Source organism: Typopeltis vanoorti, chromosome 1 (genome assembly GCF_054136105.1).
Source record: "Typopeltis vanoorti isolate ZY-2024b chromosome 1, IOZ_Tvanoo_1.0, whole genome shotgun sequence".
NCBI classification, from domain to species: domain Eukaryota; kingdom Metazoa; phylum Arthropoda; class Arachnida; order Uropygi; family Thelyphonidae; genus Typopeltis; species Typopeltis vanoorti.
In genome coordinates, this window is record NC_143549.1 from 25,061,479 (window position 1) to 25,083,243 (window position 21,765).

The 21,765-nt window shown below is 36.5% G+C and overlaps 1 protein-coding gene across 4 annotated transcripts in view; it reads right to left on the reverse strand.

Annotated features, from left to right (window-relative positions):
• Positions 1-21,765, reverse strand: part of LOC150109843 (ribitol-5-phosphate xylosyltransferase 1-like) — a 114,348-nt gene that overhangs the window by 69,898 nt on the left and 22,685 nt on the right. For all 4 annotated transcript variants that reach the window (XM_090396927.1, XM_090396920.1, XM_090396912.1 and 1 more), the window contains exon 3: positions 8,005-8,104. In XM_090396927.1, the coding sequence (XP_090253053.1) occupies positions 8,005-8,104 (100 nt within the window). The remainder of the gene's footprint in view (positions 1-8,004; positions 8,105-21,765) is intronic.

Here is a 21,765-nt window from a genome sequence, read left to right on the forward strand (position 1 = left end):
TACAAGCAAAATAGTTACCACTGTAAAAACTAGAATTTTCATAAAAGAAAAACTAATTTTCTGATGTGTAGTAACAAATACCCATCCCACGAAACGCATAGATTACCCTATTATCAGAATGGATTCACCTTCTTCTGCCATATGCAGAAGTGTCGAGGGGTCTCACATCCATGGTTGGACTGTAATAAACAATATGCGTGCACAAAAATTAAGTTTCACAATGCAGTATCTACATATAAATAAAATTATTGCAAAGATTACAGCAATACATAAGGTCAAAAGTTACAGCAGTATATAAATAGTCAAAGAGAAATTATTAAACGATATGCATGCACAAAATTTAAGTTTAGCAATGCAGTATCTACATATAAACAAAATTACAGCAAGGTTTACACAAATGCACAAGGTCAAAAGCTACAGCAGTATATAAATAGTCAAAAATAAACTAAATAGTAAATAATATGTATGTACAAAAATTCAGTTAAGCAATGCAGTATCTACATATAAACAAAATTACAGTCATATGTGTTTGTACAAATTAATTTTTTGCAGAAAGTTAAAAACATCATGCAATCTGTCTGAGTATATATGGCTTGGCTAGATAGGTGAAAATTTCATTCCTCTCTTCTGTAAACTGCTGCCACTCCACCAGAATATGACAAATAGTGAGATGTGTATTGCATTTTTCACACATGGGAGGGTCATTATCCCTCAGTAAATAAGAATGTTTAAGATGACTGTGACCTATGCAGAGCCTAGCAAAAACAACTTCCTCTTTTCTCTTTCTAGGTTGACTAGAATGCCAATGCTTAATTTCAGGCTTAGTGTTCATATAATTTGTTTGTCAGTGCTTCCTGCCATGATGACTGCCATTGAGTAATTAGCTTTGATCTTATAGACTGTCTGCATATGGCACTGTCAACCAGTACATGGAAAAAGTATGAGCTGATCTAGCAACTACAGCTTCAGTCTCATTTCTCTTAATGTGGTTGGGAATCAGGCACAACTGAACATCAAATTAAAAAAAAAAAAAAAAAAAAAAAAAAAAAAAAAAAAAAAAAAATCTTTTTTATTCCCGTATACGGGGAGTAGGCGAGGCCATTTAGCCCTATCTAACTTTTGGAGACTGAGTGGGCAGTTCAATCTCCACTGGTACAATCAGAGATAGATGGCCCAAGGCTATCACTAATTAAGCGGTACACAGTGAAGAGAGACGGCTCAAATGTGCCGCCATCTCGTAGTCCCTAACCCTAACACAATATATTTAATGTCTGAAATAATGTGGGTTCTACGGTCGATTTTCTTGAGTTTACGGGACGAAAAACCAGAGTTTCCGGGAGGAAAAACCTGCTTGCCCATGCCAGAGATCGACTAACTCAGGAGTCGGTCGAAAAAAGGCTTAGAAAAATTTCCTCTAGTCGCCGACTAGACTCGAAACCAAGTCTTCCTTCGTGCGGCCAAGCGCCGTGGTGTGCAAACGCCACATCCACAAATTTAAAGGGATTCATTTTGTACAACAGGTGTAACACCTCATACAGCACTGGATGTGGATTATACAAAGGAGAGTAGATAGCCTATAAAGAACTCAATGAGTCTATATAAATTACACACTTTTGGTAGTGATTTTCTTTTATATGCAAGTGCAAGCTGAAAGGCATGCAACTCTACACTGCAATCATGTGAAAATCTGGTTAGAGAGAGTAATGTCAGCAAACACAGCAGCAGCACAGATATCAGTTCTTGAGCCATCAGTTTGATGAACAAGAAATCAAAGTGGGCTCCCCTGTGCACATTAAACAATTGCAGGTAGACAGATGGAGTATGAGACTTCCGTAACTGACAAAGTGAGAGGTTGCAGGATGGAGTGCAAATCTGAAATGGAGGGATGCTGTTATGTTTAGTGTAGGCAATGTTGTCAACATTCATGCCAACAGTTTGCATAGTCTCTTTAACATGCACAGCAAAAGGACATATGGCAGTCTGATGTGTGTGTGATACTGAGCTTCCCAATGCAGAGAAAAGAAACTAGTAAGATAATCTGGGAGAGATTTTATCATTAGGGAATAATTAAGAGACAACTGTTTCTGTCTAGCTTTTTATAAAGCATCAAAAAATTCCTCCACTTCTACCTTAGTAGAACCTTCTGTGTGCCTATGGTCCCACAGAAGGTTCTACTAAGGTAGAAGTGGAGGAATTTTTTGATGCTTTAGAAAAAGCAACTGACACAATGAAAAATGAAAAGTTGGTCCTTGTTGGGGATCTAAATAGCAGAGTAGGAAATGATTGTGAGACATACAAAAATATTTTGAGAAAATTTGGAGAAAAGAGCAAAGCTAATAATAATGGCAAATATCTGTTGGATTTCTGCTGAGGACATGGACTGGTTATTACTAACACCATGTTCCAACATAAAAATGTGCACAAATTCACATGGAGAGAAGAGGCTAGGAATAAGAAAAGTCTCATTGACTATGTTATTGTTGATAGTGATGTTTTCTCCCTGGTGCAGGACACCAGAGTGTACAGAGGATTTGAAATTGGAAGTGATCACTATTTAGTCTTGAGCAGGATAAAATTGAATTTCATATTGAAAAGAATAACATGTAAGAAAGTTTTAAAGTGAATAAAAGTTGAGCAGCTCTCAGATGTGAGCTGTAGACTAAAATACACAAACATTATTGAAGGAAAAATGAAAGAGTTTGAGAACAGGAATCAAACCTTGGAGATTCATTGGCAAACTCTGAAGAAAACATTGATTCATTCTGCCAGAGAGGCATGTGGTGAGGTTGTTTGTAAGGATAAAAAAATCAGAACTCCCTGGTGGACACAGGAGGTTAAAGAGGCAGTGAAGGAAAAGAAGAAAGCATCCCAAAAGTTCCTGTCAAATAAGTCAGCTTGTGCTCTTAGAGAATATAGAGACAAATGCAAGAATGCTAAACACTGTGTAAAACTAGCTAAACAAAAGTCATGGGAGGACTTTGGCAAGAATATAGAAAATAAATATCAAGAAGGTGGCAAAATATTCTGGAGGTTGTTGAAGAAGCTTAAGAATGGAGGAAAGAGTGCTATAAAAGGAATTAGAGATGATAAAGGTGACATGAAAAGGGAGAGAAAAAGATATCCTTTAAGTATGGAGTAATTACTTTGAAAAACTGCTAAATGAAACAAGCAGTGATGACAGCACAGTGGTAAAAAACACTGACCAGGCATGCAGTCAGGAATACATATCCATACTTGAAGTAGAAAAAGCCATCAAAGGCTTGAAATGTGGAAAGGCAGCAGGAGTAGATGATATTCGACCAGAAATGCTGAAGTATGGTGGTATAAGAGTCTTACAGTGGCTGCACTGCATAGTTCAGAAAGTCTGGACAGAGGGACGAATTCCCGATGATTGGAGTAGAGCTCTCATAGTACCCATATATAAAAAGGGAAATAAAACTGCATGTGAGAATTACAGAGGTATTTCCCTACTGAGTGTTCCTGGCAAGATCTATGCAAGTAAACTTGAGAAACGGTTGAGAAGAATTGTGGAAGAAAAGCTTGGTGAAGAACAAGCTGGATTCAAGCCAAATAGAGGCTGTCAGGATCAGATCTTCACTTTACGACAAATAGTCGAGAAAGCATGGGAATATAACAAAGATCTGTATTTAAGTTTTGTCGATCTGGAAAAGGCATATGACAAGGTGCCAAGAGAGAAGCTATTCAATACGCTGCAGTTATATGGTGTCAATGGGACATTATATCAAGCAATACTTAGTCTTTATTTGAGTTGTAAGTCAGCAGTTAGAATTGAAGGAAGTACAGGAAGATGGTTTAATGTTAAATCTGGTGTGAGACAAGGATGTACATTATCCCCTCTGTTATTCATTATCTATATGGATCGCATTATGAAGGAAAGTGGTATTAAACATGATATCGAAATTGGAGATGTTAATGTCAGCTCTTTGCTTTATGCGGATGATGTTATACTTCTAAATAAATCCGCTACAAGTCTGCAAGATTCTCTGACTAAATTGAATAGCTCTTGTAATAGATATGGTATGAAGGTCAGCAATAAAAAGACAAAGACAATGAAAATAGGCAGAATCATTGAAAATGTCAACTGTGTTGTGAATGGAGAACCTGTGGAACAAGTAAAACATTTCAGCTATTTAGGCATGATTTTTACTGAAGATGGTAAATTAAATATAAAACTAGACAACAGAATGAGCAAAGCTGGTATGGTGGGAAGTCAATTGAATAAATTCATATGGAATAAGAGAGAAATTAGTCGCAACACTAAATTAGCTGTATACAAGACAGTGTTCAAACAGTTTTAACTTATGGATCTGAGAGCTGGGTCAGAAGTAAAACACTTGACCAAAGACTAGAGACTTCAGATATGAGAGTCCTGAGAAAGATTATAGGCGTGAACAGGTGGCATCAATGGCAGTATCATATTAAAAACGAGGATATTAGGAAAGAACTTGACATTGTCAGCATCCAGGAATGCGTTAGCAGAGCTAATCTCAGGTGGTATGGTCACTTTAACAGAATGGGCGAGGAAAGATTAGCAAAACAAGTGTTCTCTGCCAGGTTGGAAGGAAAACGACCGAGAGGAAGACCAAGATATAGGTGGATTGATACGGTACAAAGTGCTTTAGACGATAGAAATATAAGAGCTGATGATATTGGAGTGTTGACAAGTAACAGACTGATTTGGAGGAAAATTGTAGATAGGAAATTAATAATGATGTAATTTTTTTCATGTAGTACTATCATATCCTGTACACCCCTTGCGGGTACATGGCAGGAATTTGATGATGATGATGATGTTTCTGTCTAAGTGATAAGGATGGTTCATTTGCTTGAACATAAAGACTTTGAGTGGGTGAGTGATGCCATCAGGCTTTACTTCACTAGAATGAGACAATAAAATAGCTCTTTTTAATTCCTCCTTAACAAATGGCAAATCCACTGGTAGAAAAATTTAGCCTTTGTTTCTCTCATTGCTCTTTCAGTATTAAAAATTCAGTAGGATTTGTAGCTGTTGCTGAGACTGTGGCAACATTTTTTCCTAGAGTATCTGCAATAGCTTTGGGATCAGCAATAACAGTTTCATTATGGTCTAAGATAGACAAATGGTGTTTCTATATCTACCTTTCATTTTCTGGCTTTCATCCCATACAATTTTAGCACCGATCATTTGATTAACTGATGAGGTAAATTGGATCCATGATTGTTTTTGACTCTGACATCTCACATAATGTGCTCTGGCTAAAGCACACTTAAAAACTATTAAGTTTGATGTGGTGGAGTATCTACAAAATATATCCCATGCACTGTGCTGATTGTTTTTTAGCTGCCTGGCATTCTGGTTCCTCCAAGGCTTTGAATAGAGTGGAAATTGAGATGATGTTCTCGGGATAGAGGCTGTTTTTCCTTTAATACACTCTGTTATATACTTTACTGCTTCATTGATAGGTGTTTGACTAACAGTATTAGCATTAAATTTTGCAAGATAAGAAAAAGTGTCCCTGTCTGGTCAATTTTCCATATAGGCATGTGTAGGTGAACATGATTCCTGTGAAGACATTGTGCAAAGAAAAGTGAGGACATAATGCAGGAAAGTGATTGCTTCCATATATGTTCTCTTCAACCTCCCACATGAGCAGTGGAAGCTTGGAAGGGCAGCAGATCGTGATATCATCAATATTCTGGTCGATATTCATCAAGTGGTTACACTTGATATCTCCAAAGCTTTTGAACGGGTCTGGCACAAAGGCTTACTAAGAAAACTTCCATCACTTGGACCGTCTCAGGACTTCTGCAGTTGGATTGCCAGCTTTCTGTCTGGATGCACACTGTGTGATGGTAGACAGTTCCCTATCCTCTCACTATCCAACTAATGCTTGGGTTACACAAGGTTCTGTTCTCTCACAACCCTCTTCCTTCTGTATAACAATGACCTACAATCCAATACACAGTTTTGCAGATGACAGCACTTTGCACTCCTCCCTTTCATTTGACAAACCTTACTCTATCGCTCACTTCACTTTACCTACAGAACATCAACCACCACAGCCCTCAATTCTGACCTCCAAGTCATCCTTCAATGGGGCTCAGATAACCTCGTCAACTTCAATGCTAGTAAAACCCAGTTTTGTCTCTTATTTCTCACAAAAAAAAAAAAGAACCATTTTCCCCCAGTATTATTTTTGATTACACTCAAATTTCAAGACAAGATGAGATTTCTCTTCTTAGACCCTGACATCAGGCCTCTACTGGCACAAACACATCACAACCATTGCATCCTCAGCTTCCAAAAAACTAGGATTTCTCTTTCACTGAAGATGTTACTTAACCTCTAAACAGCTATTAACCTTATACAAATCACAAATCCACCCAGCAATCGAATACTGCTCTCACATTTGGAGTGGGGCTGCTAAAAGCTCCCTCAAAATGCTTGGCTCAATACAGAGGAGAGCAATTAGGTTGATTAAATGACCTACCTCTTACCAACTCACTCTCGTCACTTTCACAGACGTTTGGTCTGTGCAATTTGTGTATTCTATAAATATTTCCATGGCAAATGCTCATCTGAAATAGAATCAATAATTCTCCCCACTCAGTACTAAGCCCAATGGAACATGGGCTTAGTATTGAGTGATTTAAAAGTTTGCCCAACATCCTTTTACAATATACCTTGAAACCCACAGAACAAGTTTCTTTTCCTCCTCCTTCATCCCTGCTACTGTTGTACTGTGGTACAGTCTTCCTGTACCACAGTACAACATGACTTATTTCCCAAGGAATACAAAATGCAAAGTTTTAAATCAAATGTAAACAAGTTTCTCCTTTCCCAACCCCACTACCCATATATGGTACTACATACTACAGGTTGGCCAACCAACCTCTCATGAATGAGCCCAACATTAAAAAAATAAAATAAAATAAAAAATAAATAAAAAAATTAAATAAATAAATAAATAAAAATCCATTGTAAAAATTTTGTTATTGTTTTGGCTTTATAGACCTTGTCTGGTTTTCAGGAGATTGCAGGCTTACTTGTCAGGTTTATATTTATCAATTGTTTTTGGGAAGTATATGGATGACCAGCATCTATCTCTTCCTCTGGTAAAATATTCAATATGCCTGATGTGTTAGGGTCAGTTTATGTTTAATTTACTTTCAGTGGATACTGAAGCATCCCAAAACGTTTGAGGATGAAGAATTCATGGGGCTCTGACACCAAACCAGAAACTCCTTGAGTTTCTGGTTTGGTGTCAGAGCCACCTACCAGAGCCATACATAGATGCCCAATGACTGGCAAGCAAAGGCTACGTTCAGGAGTGAAACGACAGAGCTACCCTGAACTCTATACCAGAACTACAGCAAGCCTTGGATTCCCGACCACAGACCACGAGGTGAGAGACTTACTGTAACACCATTGACTTTTGCAAGCAAGTCCAACCCTCTTGTCGTAGCAGAGGCCAACATAATGCAAGACTACCAGAATACCCTTTCCAGATGTCTGTTGGTCATGCTGCAATGCAAACACAGTGGCAGGGCATTGGATCCCAGTGATGGTAGTTTGGAAAGGGGAGCAAAGAATATGGGAAAAAAAGTAAAGAAAAAGAGGAAGAATGAAAACGGCCAGTACCATCACTGGGAGAGACCCTCCACCATGAAGAGGAAGAAAGATGAAGTTTGGATATTAGATAAGAATGCCTAGTTGGTTCTCTGCATTCTTTAAATTTTTCGATATACAAGTAGCAAAAAATGTGTATCACCTTGTTATTAAAATACTCAGGATTGGAGATAGTTATAGAGAATTTTTTTAACTTGGTTACAAAACTAAGTGACCTACGTAACCAAGTGAAAAAACTTTCCAGTAATGATTAAGCCTCAATATTCCATTAAGCTGTTCAGGATGACAATACTTTATTATATTGTTATTTTCATTTAATAAACCTAATATTTTTGCTTATTACTGAGCATGTTAAAAAAGAAAATGATACTTACTTAAATTTAATGTTATCAATTTTTCTGAAGCCATAGCTCCACACTCCCTCCATCTTTTTCTCCAATTTCCCATTGAAAATTTGTTCCCACAAGTACAAACCTAAGAAAACATAAATTTCATTTTTAAAATTTAATAATAATAAAAAAAAAACAGTTTGCATAAATCTGTACAAGTGCATTGAGAATGCTGCATAAAAGTTATTACCTGCAACTTGTTCAATTTTTAGTGTATTAAAAATAATAAACTGTGATGTTCCTACAATATATAAGGTGTGGCTATTAAATAACAAGACTGGTTACAAAAACGTGGTTTATTATTACAATTGTACAACTTAATTGCTATTCCTTCAACATACTCCTCTCTATTTATACACCATTGCATACAAATTTTCCATCGTTGGAAGCAGTGTTGCAAGTCATCAGGTTATCTGCTTCAGTAGTGCTGCTGTTTTCTCCTTTACCTCATCCACTGACTGAAAATGGGTGACCTTCAATGCAGATTTCAATTTTGGAAAAAAGTAAAAGTCGCATGGAGCTAAGTCTGGTGAGTAAGGTGGATGGTCCAACACTGGGATCTTCTTATCATCCAGATACTGCTTTACAGACAGTGAACTGTGGGCTGGAGCATTGTCCTGATGGAGAATCCAAGCATTGTTCTTCCACAGATCAGGTCTCTTCTTCCTCACTTGTTTCTCAGCTTGGTCAGAACCTCAAGGTAATAATGTTGGTTAAATGTCTGATCCTCTGGTACCCATTCAATCATTACCATGCCACTGATATATATATATATATATATATATACATATATATACACACACACACACACACACACACACACACACACAGGTAGGCCTCAACTTACGACGATTCGGACTTATGAGAGCCAAAATTATTATTAAAAATTCTCTAATTTAACTTTGCCGCCAGCATATACATACATATATCACATTACTTTTGATATACGCTTTGCAGCGTTGCCATTAGTCGACAAGCAAAGCCTATCACCAATACGTAATAGCCACTGCTGTGATTCACCCAGTTATAATATATATATATATATATATATATATATATATATATATATATTAAAAAAAAAAAAAAGAAAAAAGATCAGCATTGCCTTCAGTTTCGACTTGCTCATTCTTGCTCTTTTCATTCTTAGTAATGTGGGAATTTTCCGGTGCATTTATTGTCTCTTTGTTTCTGGCTCATATGGGAAAATCCACATTTGATCATATGTGATGATCTTCTCCTGCAAATCTGGCTCCACTGTCAGCCATTCCATGATGTCAGTGCAAATTTGTTTCCGGACATCATTCTGCTCCTGATACAAGATTTTGGGAACCATTTTGGTGCAGGCTTTCTTCATTTTCAATTGCTCATGCAAAATTTTTGCCATACAGTCTCCTTATCAATACACACCATTTCTGCTATCACCTGAATGATTAATTGGCAATCGTTGTGGACAATTTCATTAATTTTCGCAACGTTCTGTTCGGTTCCTGCCGTAACAGGGCAACCCGGCTGTTCGTCATCTTCAATCTCAACCTTCAATAAAGCGCTTGTGCCATTCAAACATTTCATCATGTACACTTCCTGCAACAGTTTCAAACACTTGGTTGGCGATTTCTTTAATTTCACAAGGAATTTGAGATTAAAGCGCTACTCGAGTTTAATGTTAGACATCATTCCGGCAAAGTGACTTCACACGTGTTTCTTTTATAACTGCCTACAGACTAACTATGAGCAACAGCGAAACAATGCTTATCTCAACTGCTTCTAGAACCTTCAAGGTCATTCATGGCACAAGCGCATACTACTGCTACGAGTACACGATTCACAATGCACTTTGTCTTGTTATTTAATAGCCACACCTCGTACTTCACAATAAAAAAAATCAATTATCTGTCCATCCTGGATATTATTATTATTACCATTTGACCTCCATGAAGTCAGATCATAATTGTGGGAGGTACATATTATTGCACACAATGCTCATCCAGCTGTGCTATAAACTTATTCAATGTGTCTACACCCACAACACATTTAGGCAATACATTCCACTCACCAACCACTCTGCATGCATATATATTATTTCTAAAAACAGATAAAATTCTAAATGACCACTGCAGTCCTCCCATCCCCAATGCACAAGACTGAAGCAAAACTGTCACAATCCCATATATCTGTGGCACATCCAAAAAAAAAGATAGCCAGAATACCTTATAAATATGAGCTCCAAGTAGTTAAAAGAATTATAAAAATGGAGGAAAATTCAAGTAAAAAACTTTACTAACACCTAAGTACCATAAGCATTGTGCAATATCAGAGTCATCATCATCAAATTCGTGCCATGTACCCTCAATACTACATAAAATAATTACATCATTACTAACTTCCTATCTACAATTTTCCTCCAAATCAGTCTATTACTTGTCAAGACTCCAACATTATCAGATCTTATATTTCTATCGTCTAAGGCACTTTGTACCGTATCAAACCACCTATATCTTGGTCTTCCTCTGGGTGGTTTTCCTGCCAACCTGGCAAAGAACACTTGTTTTGCTAATCTTTCCTCTCCCATTCTATTTAAGTGACCATACCACCTGAGATTAGCTCTGCTAATGCATTCCTGGATGCTGACAATGCCAAGTTCTTTCCTAATATCCTCATTTTTAATATGATATTGCCATTGATGCCATCTGTTCACGCCTCTAATCTTTCTCAGGACTCTCATATCTGCAGTCGCTGGTCTTTGGTCAAGTGTTTTACTTCTGACCCAGCTCTCAGATCCATAAGTTAAAACTGGTTTGAACACCGTCTTCTATACAGCTAATTTAGTGTTCTGACTAATTTCTCTCTAATTCCATATGAATTTATTCAATTGACTTCCCACCATACCAGCTTTGCTGATTCTGTTGTCTATTTCTATATTTAATTTACCATCTTCACTAAAAATCGTGCCTAAGTAGCTGAAATGTTTTACTTGTTCCACAGGTTCTCCATTCACAACACAGTTGACATTTTCAATGATTCTGCCTATTTTCATTGTCTTTGTCTTTTTATTGCTGACCTTCATACCATATCTATTACAACAGTTATTCAATTTAGTCAGAGAATCTTGCAGACTTGTAACGGATTTATTTAGAAGTATAACATCATCTGCATAAAGCAAAGAGCTGATATTAATCTCCAATTTTGATATCATATGTTTAATACCACTTTCCTTCATAATGTGATCCACATAGATAATGAATAACAGAGGGGATAATGTACATCCTTGTCTCACACCAGATTTAACATTAAATCATCTTCCTGTACTTCCTTCAATTCTAACTGCTGACTTACAACTCAAATAAAGACTAAGTACTGCTTGATATAATGCTCCATTGACACCATATAACTGCAGCGTATTGAATAGCTTCTCTCTTGGCACCTTGTCATATGCCTTTTCCAAATCGACAAAACTCAAATACAGATCTTTGTTATATTCCCATGATTTCTCCACTATTTGTCGTAAAGTGAAGATCTGATCCTGACAGCCTCTATTTGGCTTGAATCCAGCTTATTCTTCATCCAGCTTTTCTTCCACAATTCTTCTCAACAGTTTCTCAAGTATACTTGCATAGATCTTGCCAGGAACACTCAGTAGGGAAATACCTCTGTAATTCTCACATTCAGCTTTATTTCCCTTTTTATATATGGGCACTATGATAGCTCTACTCCAATCATCGGGAATTCGTCCCTCTGTCCAGGCTTTCTGAACAATGCAGTGCAGCCACTGTAAGACTTTTATACCACCATACTTCAGCATTTCTGGTCGAATATCATCTACTCCTGCTACCTTTCCACATTTCAAGCCTTGGATGGCTTTTTCTACCTCAAGTATGGATATGTATTCCTGACTGCATGCCTGGTCAGTGTTTTTTACCACTGTGCTGTCATCACTGATTGTTTCATTTAGCAGTTTTTCAAAGTAATTACTTCATACTTCAAGGATATCTTTTTCCCCTGTTTTCATGTCACCTTTATCATCTCTAACTCCTTGTACAGCACTTTTTTCTCCATTCATAAGTTTCTTCAACAGCCTCCAGAATATTTTGCCACCTTCTTGATATTTATTTTCTGTATTCTTCCCAAAGTCCTCCCATGACTTTTGTTTAGCTAGTTTTACACAGTTTTCACTTTCTTACATTTGTCTCTGTATTCTCTATTTGCTTATTTGCCAGGAACTTTTGATATGCTTTCTTCTTTTCCTTCACTGCCTCTTTAACTTCTTGTGTCCACCAGGGAGTTCTGATTTTTTTATCCTTGCAGACAACCTCACCACATGCCTCTCTGGCAGAATCAATCAATGTTTTCTTCAGAGTTTGCCACTGAATCTCCAAGGTTTAATTCCTGTTCTCAAAATCTTTCATTTTTTTTTTTTAATAATCTTTCTGTATTTTAGCCTACAGTTCACATCTGAGAGTTGCTCAACTTTTATTCGCTTTAAAACTTTCTTACATGTTATTCTTTTCAATATGAAATTCAATTTTATCCTGCTCAAAACTAAACAGTGATCACTTCCAATTTCAAATCCTCTGTACACTCTTGTATCCTGCACCAGGGAGAAAACATCACTATCAACAATAACATAGTCGATGAGAATTTTCTTATTCCTTGCCTGTTCTCTCCATGTGAATTTGTGCACATTTTTATGTTGGAACATGGTGTTAGTAATAACCAGTCCATGTCCTGAGCAGAAATCCAACAGATATTTGCCATTATTATTAGCTTTGCTCTTCTCTCCAAATTTTCCCAAAATATTTTTGTATGTCTCACAATCATTTCCTACTCTGCTATTTAAGATCCCCAACAAGGACCAACTTTTCCTTTTTCATTGTGTCAGTTGCTTTTTCTAAAGCCTCAAAAAATTCCTCCACTTCTACCTTAGTAGAACCTTCTGTGGGACCATAGGCACAAATAAGTCTCATTGTCCAGTTCCCCATTCTCATATTTGCCCACATTACTCTACTTGAGACTGACTGCCATTCAAGAAGATTAGCCTCGTATTTTGTGTTGAATACTATGGCTACTCCTTCTTTTCCTTGATTGTCATTGCCTGAATATAACATTTTGTATTTATTGCTCAGAAAGATCTCACCAGTTTTGGTCTTTTTTGTTTCAGTAAACCCTATTATGTCAATCTGGTACTTATCTAATTCCTCAGCTAGCTCCATTTCTTTGCCATTCAGGCTTCTTACGTTGATAGTACCGATCTTTAACGTTGGTGATGTTGATTTGGGGTTTGTTTTCAGATTTGTTCCAATAGCTGACTTTTCGCTGTTCGCCCTGGTTCCCTGGTGAAAACAACGGGGGCCTTGTTTAACCGGGCGACGCCCCACCCGGATGAAATTTTGTCATGTTGTACCATCATTTTTTATTTTGGTTTAACCAATACGAATACAATTTGGTCGGCTAAATCCCAAATTGCCAGCCCATCCTCGTTCGTTCAGTATCAAAGTAGATACCCAACAGGGTGCACCACGAGAAGGTGAGGATTGGACGTTAGGTCAGAAGCCCTGGTCAGTTCTCTGCATTCCTTTAAAGGCTATGTGGAGGTCTCCTCTCAGTTATACAGCTTTGGCCCTTAAGCACCCCCAATATCCCCAATATCAGAGTATGGTAATTAAACAATAACAGACAATTCTAAAAATGCCACCTGAGCAGCTAATGTAATATAACTAAATAAGGTCAGTAATTTCCTAACTTATTAAATAAAAAAAAATTATATAAATATATACATAAACAAAATAAAGTTAGGAAAGATTAGTTGATTTAAAAAGTTCTATCTCCCACAAATGGGATAGAAGAATTAAACATATCTGATTGTCCAATCAGATCTGTTTATTTTAGGGGAATGAAGCAAATCACACATTTCTTCAAATTGAAATTTGAAGGATATAGATGTATAAAAATATCATGTACATATCTATATACATCAGTACAGATATGTGGATGATATTTTTTCAATTTGGAATGGCTCTTCCTCTGAGTTACAGCAGTTTCTTTCAAAATTAAATGCACATCATTACAGGTTCCAATTCATCTTAGCTTAGAAGAAGAAGAGAATAACTAATTAGCTTTGGAGATTTAATTCTTCATCAACAAGATGGTAGCCTACATTTTTTAGTTGTTTAGAAGACTGATACAGGCTGTTATATTCGTGCTGAATTTCATCACATCCTAGTTAAAGGCTGGAACTATTAAGACCACCATGCTCTTCAAACAAACTTTTACAGGGTTTCTTTCCTCAAAAAAGCCTTTAACAGTTATGGTATCTCTATCTCTTCCAATACAGAAGAAATAATTGGAATTCCTATTCCTTACATGCTTGGCATTACTGAACACACACCAAAAGTTTAAAAATCACTGAATATTTTTGTTGCTATTCATCCCATCAGAAAAATCTTTTTTCTCGCTTCTCTAAGGACAAGCTTCCACCTCTAAGTTAGATGGATGAGTAATATTAAGCATGAAGAAAGAGAAGAAAATGCTATTGAGGTATAAAGAGAAAGGTGACCAGCAAACTCATGCAATCCAAGGCTAGGCAAGAAAGGTGACCAGCATGCCAAGAAAGGCAAAATAAGATTATGAGATTATGATATTTGTAGAATCTAGTTGAGCAGGCCAAAGAGTTCTTTCATTATATGGCAAGTAAGAGGAAGAATGACTAGAAGATTAACCTTAATGAGTGACGAGGGTCACAAGGTGATAGAAATAGATAAAATGTCGAGTTACTGAGTGACCACTTTGCAAGCGTATAATCCAAGTGAGATTACTGCTTTAATATATGTGGAAGACTAATGCAGGAACAGAGATAGATGAATTGGAGGTTCTTAGGATATTGCAGAATCTCAATGTAAATGCAACTCTAGCTCACCTCCACATGGTACATCCTGGGTAATGCTAAAGAGCAAGAATGACTTGGCCATCCAGACTACCTTGGGATCTCCTGGAATAGTGTATATGCATATGCAAACAGTTTATCAGGTTACAATGACAGAAACTAGGACTCATCCTGTCAATCAGAAGTGCCCCAAGACTCGGTCCCTTGGACAACTGCTCAGAGTCTGCCAGCTGAATATAGAAAGTATCAGTAGGGCTAAGAGTGAATGTCTTACTAGACTTCCTCATGACAACAGAATTGACATTGCATCATACAAGAAATCCATGCAAGCAACGAGTCACAACGAGAAAGAGGCTCTATTCCAGGTTTCAATCTTACAGGAGCAACACACCATCAGATACATGGGATAGCCATCTATGCCCAAAATTCACTTACTAAGGTCCATTTCATTTCTGCTAGCGATGTTTCAAACATATCTACCATTATTATAGAAGTTAACGACCTAAAAATAATTAATGTCTACAAGCCACCACCTACAAGCTGGACTGATGAAGTTTTGCCAGCTTTAATGCATTCTGCTGTTTATATTGGAGACTTTAATAGTCATCATATTCAATGGGGTTATAGAGAAACTGATGCAAATAGTGCCAAGCTATCCGAGTGGGCAGAGGCAAACAACATACAGCGGATTTTCGATCCCAAGGATAACTGCACTTGGATATTCTACGGCTAGATGAAATAGTGGCACCAATCCTGACTTGTGTTTTGTAACAACCAATCAAAGGCCCTCCCAGTGCCAACCATCCATCATGTTATAGGAATATTCCCACACAGTTAACACTGCCCTGTCTTTATTGAGGTGAGCCCTCAAATCCCAATTACTGAAACCACATCAATGCCATGTTGGAATTTTTCCAAGGCAAACTGGAACAGGTTTTCATCAAATCTAGATAAAAAGGTGCAATGGATTCCACCACAACCTTATAACTACTGAAGATTTGTGAAAATAGTAATTTCTACAGCCAAAAAACAAATCTGGGGTGCTTAAGAGTCAAAGCTATATAACTGAGAAGAGACCTCCACATAGCCTTTAAATGAATGCGGAGAACCGACCAGGGCTTCTGAACCTTCTCGTGGTGCACCCTGTTGGGTATCTACCTGGATATTGAACGAACGAGGAAGGGCTGCCAATTTCGGATTTAGCCAACCAAAGTGTATTCTTATTGGCTTAAACCAAAATACAAAATGATGGTAAAACATGACGAAATTTCATGGGGGCTTGGGCGTCGCCAGGTTAAATAAGGCCACCATTATTTTTGCCAGAGGAACCAGGGCGAACAACAAAAAGTCAGCTACTGGAACAAATCTGAAAACACATCCCAACTCAACATCACCAGAGTTAAAGATCGGTACTATCAACATAAGAAGCCTGAATGGCAAAGTAATGGAGCTAGCTGAGGAATTAGATAAGTACCAGATCGACATAATTGGGGTGACTGAAACAAAAAAAGACAAAAATTGGTGAGATCTTTCTGAGCAATAAATACAAAATGTTATATTTAGGCAATGACAATCAAGGAAAAGAAGGAGTAGCCATAGTATTCAACACTACATATGAGGCTAATCTTCTTGAATGGCAGGCAGTCTCAAGTAGAGTAATGTGGGCAAATATGAGAATGGGGAACTGGACAATGAGACTTATTTGTGCCTATGGTCCCACAGAAAATTCTACAAAGGTAGAAGTGGAGGATTTTTTTTTTTTTTTTTTTGATGATGTTTTAGAAAAAGCAACTGACAAATGAAAAAGAAAAAGTTGGTCCTTGTTGGGGATCTAAATAGCAGAGTAGGAAATGATTGTCAGACATATAAAAATATTTTGGGAAAATTTGGAGAAAACAGCAAAGCTAATAATAATAATAATGGCAAATACCTGTTGGATTTCTGCTCAGGATATGGACTGGTTATTACTAACACCATGTTCCAACATAAAAATGTGCACAAATTCATATGGAGAGAAGAAGCAAGGAATAAGAAAAGTCTCATTGACTATTATTGTTGATAGTGATGTTGTCTCCCTGGTGCAGGACACTGTACCAGGGAGACAACATCACTGTACACTCTGTACACCAGAGTGTACAGAGGATTTGAAATTGGAAGTGATCACTATTTAGTCTTGAATAAAAGTTGAACAGATCTCAACAAGGAAAAGAAGAAAGCATATCAAAAGTTCCTGGCAAATAAATCAGCTTGTGCTCTGAGAGAATACAGAGACAAATGTAAGAAAGCTAAACACTGTGTAAAACTAGCTAAACAAAAGTCATTGGAGAACTTTGGCAAGAACATAGAAAATAAATATCAAGAAGATGGTAAGATATTCTGGAGGAAAGAGTACTGTAAAAGGAGTTAGAGATGATAAAGGTTACATGAAAACGGAGAAAAAGATATCCATGAAGTAAGGAGTAATTACTTCGAAAAATTGCTAAATGAAACAAAAAGTGATAGCACAGTGGAAAAAAACACTCAACAGGCATACAGTCAGAAATACATATCCATACTTGAAGTAGAAAAGCCATCAAAGGCTTGAAATGTGGAAAGGCAGCAGAAGTAGATGATATTCAACCAGAAATGCTGAAGTATTGTGGTATGAAAGTCTTACAGTGGCTGCACTGCATAGTTCAGAAAGCCTGAACAGAGAAACAAATTCCCGATGAATGGAGTAGAGCTCTCATAGTACTCATATATAAAAAGGGAAATAAAACTGAATGTGAGAATTACAGAGGTATTTCCCTACTGAATGTTCCTGGCAAGATTTATGCCAGTATACTTGAGAAACGGTTGAGAAGAATTTTGGAAGAAAAGCTTGGTGAAGAACAAGCTGGATGAAGAATAAGCTGGATTCAAGCCAAATAGAGGCTGTCAGGATCAGCTCTTCACTTTACCTCAATTAGTTGAGAAAGCATGGGAATATAACAAAGATCTATACTTAAGTTTTGTCGATCTGGAAAAGGCATATGACAAGGTGCCAAGGGAAAAACTATTCAATACACTACAGTTATATGGTGTTAATGGGGCATTATATCAAGCAATACTTAGTCTTTATTTGAGATGTAAGTCAGTTAGAATTGAAGGAAGTACAGGAAGATGTACTTCCTTCAATTCTAACAAGGATATACATTATCCCCTATGTTATTCATTATCTATATGGATCACATTATGAAGCAAAGTGGTATTAAACATGATATCAAAATTGGAGATGTTAATATCAGCTCTTTGCTTTATGCAGACAATGTTATACTTCTAAATAAATCCGCTACAAGATTCATTGACTAAATTGAATAACTGTTGTAATAGATAGGGTATGAAGGTCAGCAATAAAAAGACAAAGACAATGAAAATAGGCAGAATCGTTGAAAATATATCAACTGTGTTGTGAAAGGAGAACCTGTGAAACAAGTAAAACATTTCAGCTACTTAGGCACAATTTTTATGAAGATGGTAAATTAAATATGGAAATAGACAATAGAATCAACAAAGCTGGTGTGGTAGGAAGTCGATTGAATAAATTCATATGGAATAAGGGAGAAATTAGTCAGAACACTAAATTAGCTGTATACAAGACAGTGTCCAAACCAATTTTAACTTATGGATCTAACAGCTAGGTCAGAAGTAAAACACTTGACCAAAGACTAGAGACCGCAGATATGCGAGTCCTGAGAAAGACTAGAGGCATGAACAGATAGCATCAGTAGCAATATCATATTAAAAATGAGGATATTAGGAAAAAACTTGACATTGTCAGCATCCAGGAATGCATTAGCAAAGCTAATCTAAGATGGAATGGTCACTTAAACAGAATGGGCGAAGAAAGATTAGGAAAACAAGTGTTCTCTGTCAGGCTGGCAAGAAAACAACCCAGAGGAAGACCAAGATATAGGTGGATTGATACTGTACCGAGTTCCTTAGATGAGGAAATATAAGATCTGGAGTCTTGACTAGTAACAGACTAAATCGGAGGAAAATTGCAGATAGGAAGTTAGTAATAATGTAAATTTTTCATGTAGTACTATCATATCCTGTACACCCCTTGAGGGTACATTGCAGGAATTTGATGATGATGACGATGATGAAAAAACACATCCCTAGAGGTGCTAGAAAGAATACATACCTGGCTGTAGCAAAACCAGCGAAGTACTTTATAACGACTTTCTGAATAGTGGATGTGTCGATGTTGCAGATGATCTTATTGACAGCTTAAATGAAGCTACAAATAACAAATAGATTGATACCATGGAAAGGAAACATTCAAGCAGGAAGGCATGGAGACTCCTTAAAAAGTTGGTTGGTAATTCCCGTTGCCCCAATGCAGAAGCTGCTGTTAGTGCCAACTGTATTGCAAATCGAATAGCGAACTTATCCAGAGCTAAATCAGAAAAAACCCACACTAAAATAATTAGGAAGGAATTGACCACTTTTAAAGAAGGTTGTTCTGAAGCGACCAATCTATCAAATCCATTCACCAAAGAACTTTTAGCTGCACTCCAGGGAGTGAAAACTGGTAAAGTGCCTGGACTTGATAATATTCACCCTGAGTATTTAAAAACTCTGCACCAAATACAGTGGAATGGCTGACAAAATGCTTTTCTAATATTCTACAGAGTGGTAGATTACCAGCAGAATTTAAAAAATTAAAGATAATAGCCATCCTGAAACCCGGAAAGCTATAGCAGGGCTCAGTGTCTGTCTTAAGTTACTAAAAAGACTTATTTACAGTAGAATTAGTACTATTATTATTGACTCTCTCCCTCATGAACAGGCCGGTTTCGGGCCCGGGTGCAACTGTGAAGATCGAGTTTTGGCCCTAATGACACATATAGAATCTGGTTTTGAAAAATGCCTTAAAACTGGTGCAGTCTTTATAGACTTGATAGCTGCATATGACACCGTATGGAGGAATAGCATGATCTACAAGCTCCTTAAAATGCTGAAATGTAAAAAAATGACCTATTTAATTAACACGATTCTATCAAATAGAACAATACAGTTAGTTCTAGATGAGGATGATATGATCAAGCCAAGAACACTTAACAATGGACTCCCATAAGGGTCAGTCCTGGTCCCCTCTTCTTTCCAATTTGTATATTTCTGACCTTACAAGGACAATGTCTAGAAAATTCGCATATGCTGATGATTTATACATCACATTCCAACACCAGAACTTCTGTACTATAGAGCACGTACTAACTAGTGACCTAGAGGAGAAACTGTAAAAATAATCATATTAAAAATTCTGAATATTTTTACGTATTAATTATGCTTGTTAGTTTTGTTTTCATACACGCAGTGTCTGCACTTGTGATGTGCTTGTTATGAAAATGTTATATTAGAAGTAACATGTAAAGAAGTAAAAAAAAATTGATGTACTTACTAAACTAAATATTTGTGTTACTTATAAGAAAGTTTGTTGTGGTTTAAAATTGTTGAATTTTGTGTTTTGTGAAAGACTTTCTCTTAGCGCTAATGGATACAGCGAGTCAGCCATTTTATTGCAGTGCGTAGTTTCTGACTTTTGTGGAGTGCGCATGCTCCCGGAGAGGATTTGATGTGTGATTGACAGCTGACAAGGAAAACGTTGCGTATCCAAGTAACGCTTGTAAACAAGAGAGCGTTCGGAAGTTTTTAGAACACTGGCCGGAAAATATTCAAGTTGGAAGGAACTTGATTTTTTTTGTGTGTGGCAGTCGGAAGAAATTTTATAGTGTATTCCGAAAAAGGAATAGTGGAAATAATAGGTTTCAAGGAGGAATAAGTAATGAATAAAAGGGAATCTTGAAACTGTAAGTTTGTTTAAAGTGGAAAAAGTTAAGACTGTCATTTAGTATTGTGAATGAAAGAAGAACTTGTTGCTTACATTCTAAAGTGAATGTTTTTCTTAAGAGAAAATATTGATAAAGAAGTTCTATAAGTATTAAGGATGCCTGAAAGTGAATGTTTAGAAAATATATTGATTAAGAAGATTTATAGGTATTAAGGATGACTGATTTGATGAGTATTGCTACTAAAAGGAAACAAGATTTAGTCAAGAAGACTTTTATGTGTTTTACATTGATTGATGAAAAGGATTCTGAAAATGAAGTACAGAGCTGTATAACTTCTGGAAAAGAGCCTTAACAGAAAGAGAAAAAGACTATGAACATTTTTGTGTGATTGTGAAAGAAAACGTGTTTAGTCTTAAGAGTAAGTTTATATTTTTAAATAAGGCCTTGGATCCATATAATCTGTAGTTATAGTTGTGTATTATTGCTAGAAGTGTATATTTATTGTTTTAGTTTTATTAAATGTGTTTATTTTGTACTTGGTTTTGAGTCAATGATTAGTTGGATTCTGAAAGAGAGAGTTAAAGTCATTGCACCAATTGGAGTGAACTTTTGTGCAATACAATAACATATAGGGACACTCGGAGTCAAAATAAAAATAATTGTTAGTAAAAGAGATTTATATAATAAATCACCTCATAAGTATATAGTATAATTATTAACAAAGGCACAGCTGGTAGACTAAATAGTTAATATACTATATATATATATATATATATATATATAAAAAAAGAGGGAATATAAAAAAAATATATAAAAATAACAATGGCGCAGTCGACGACAGGATTGGTTATGACTGAACTATTTTAGAATCCAAAAGGTAAATCTTGACTCAAATAAAAAAAAAAAAAAATGGCTACAGAAAATAGTAATATTAGTAGTAAAGTTCCTTCAGTTAATCATGAAGAATTTTTTAGGTTAATAAATCCAACCTTAGTAATACCTTCTTTCTCAGGTGATAGTAGTGAAAGCATAGAAACATTTTTTAGGTATGCA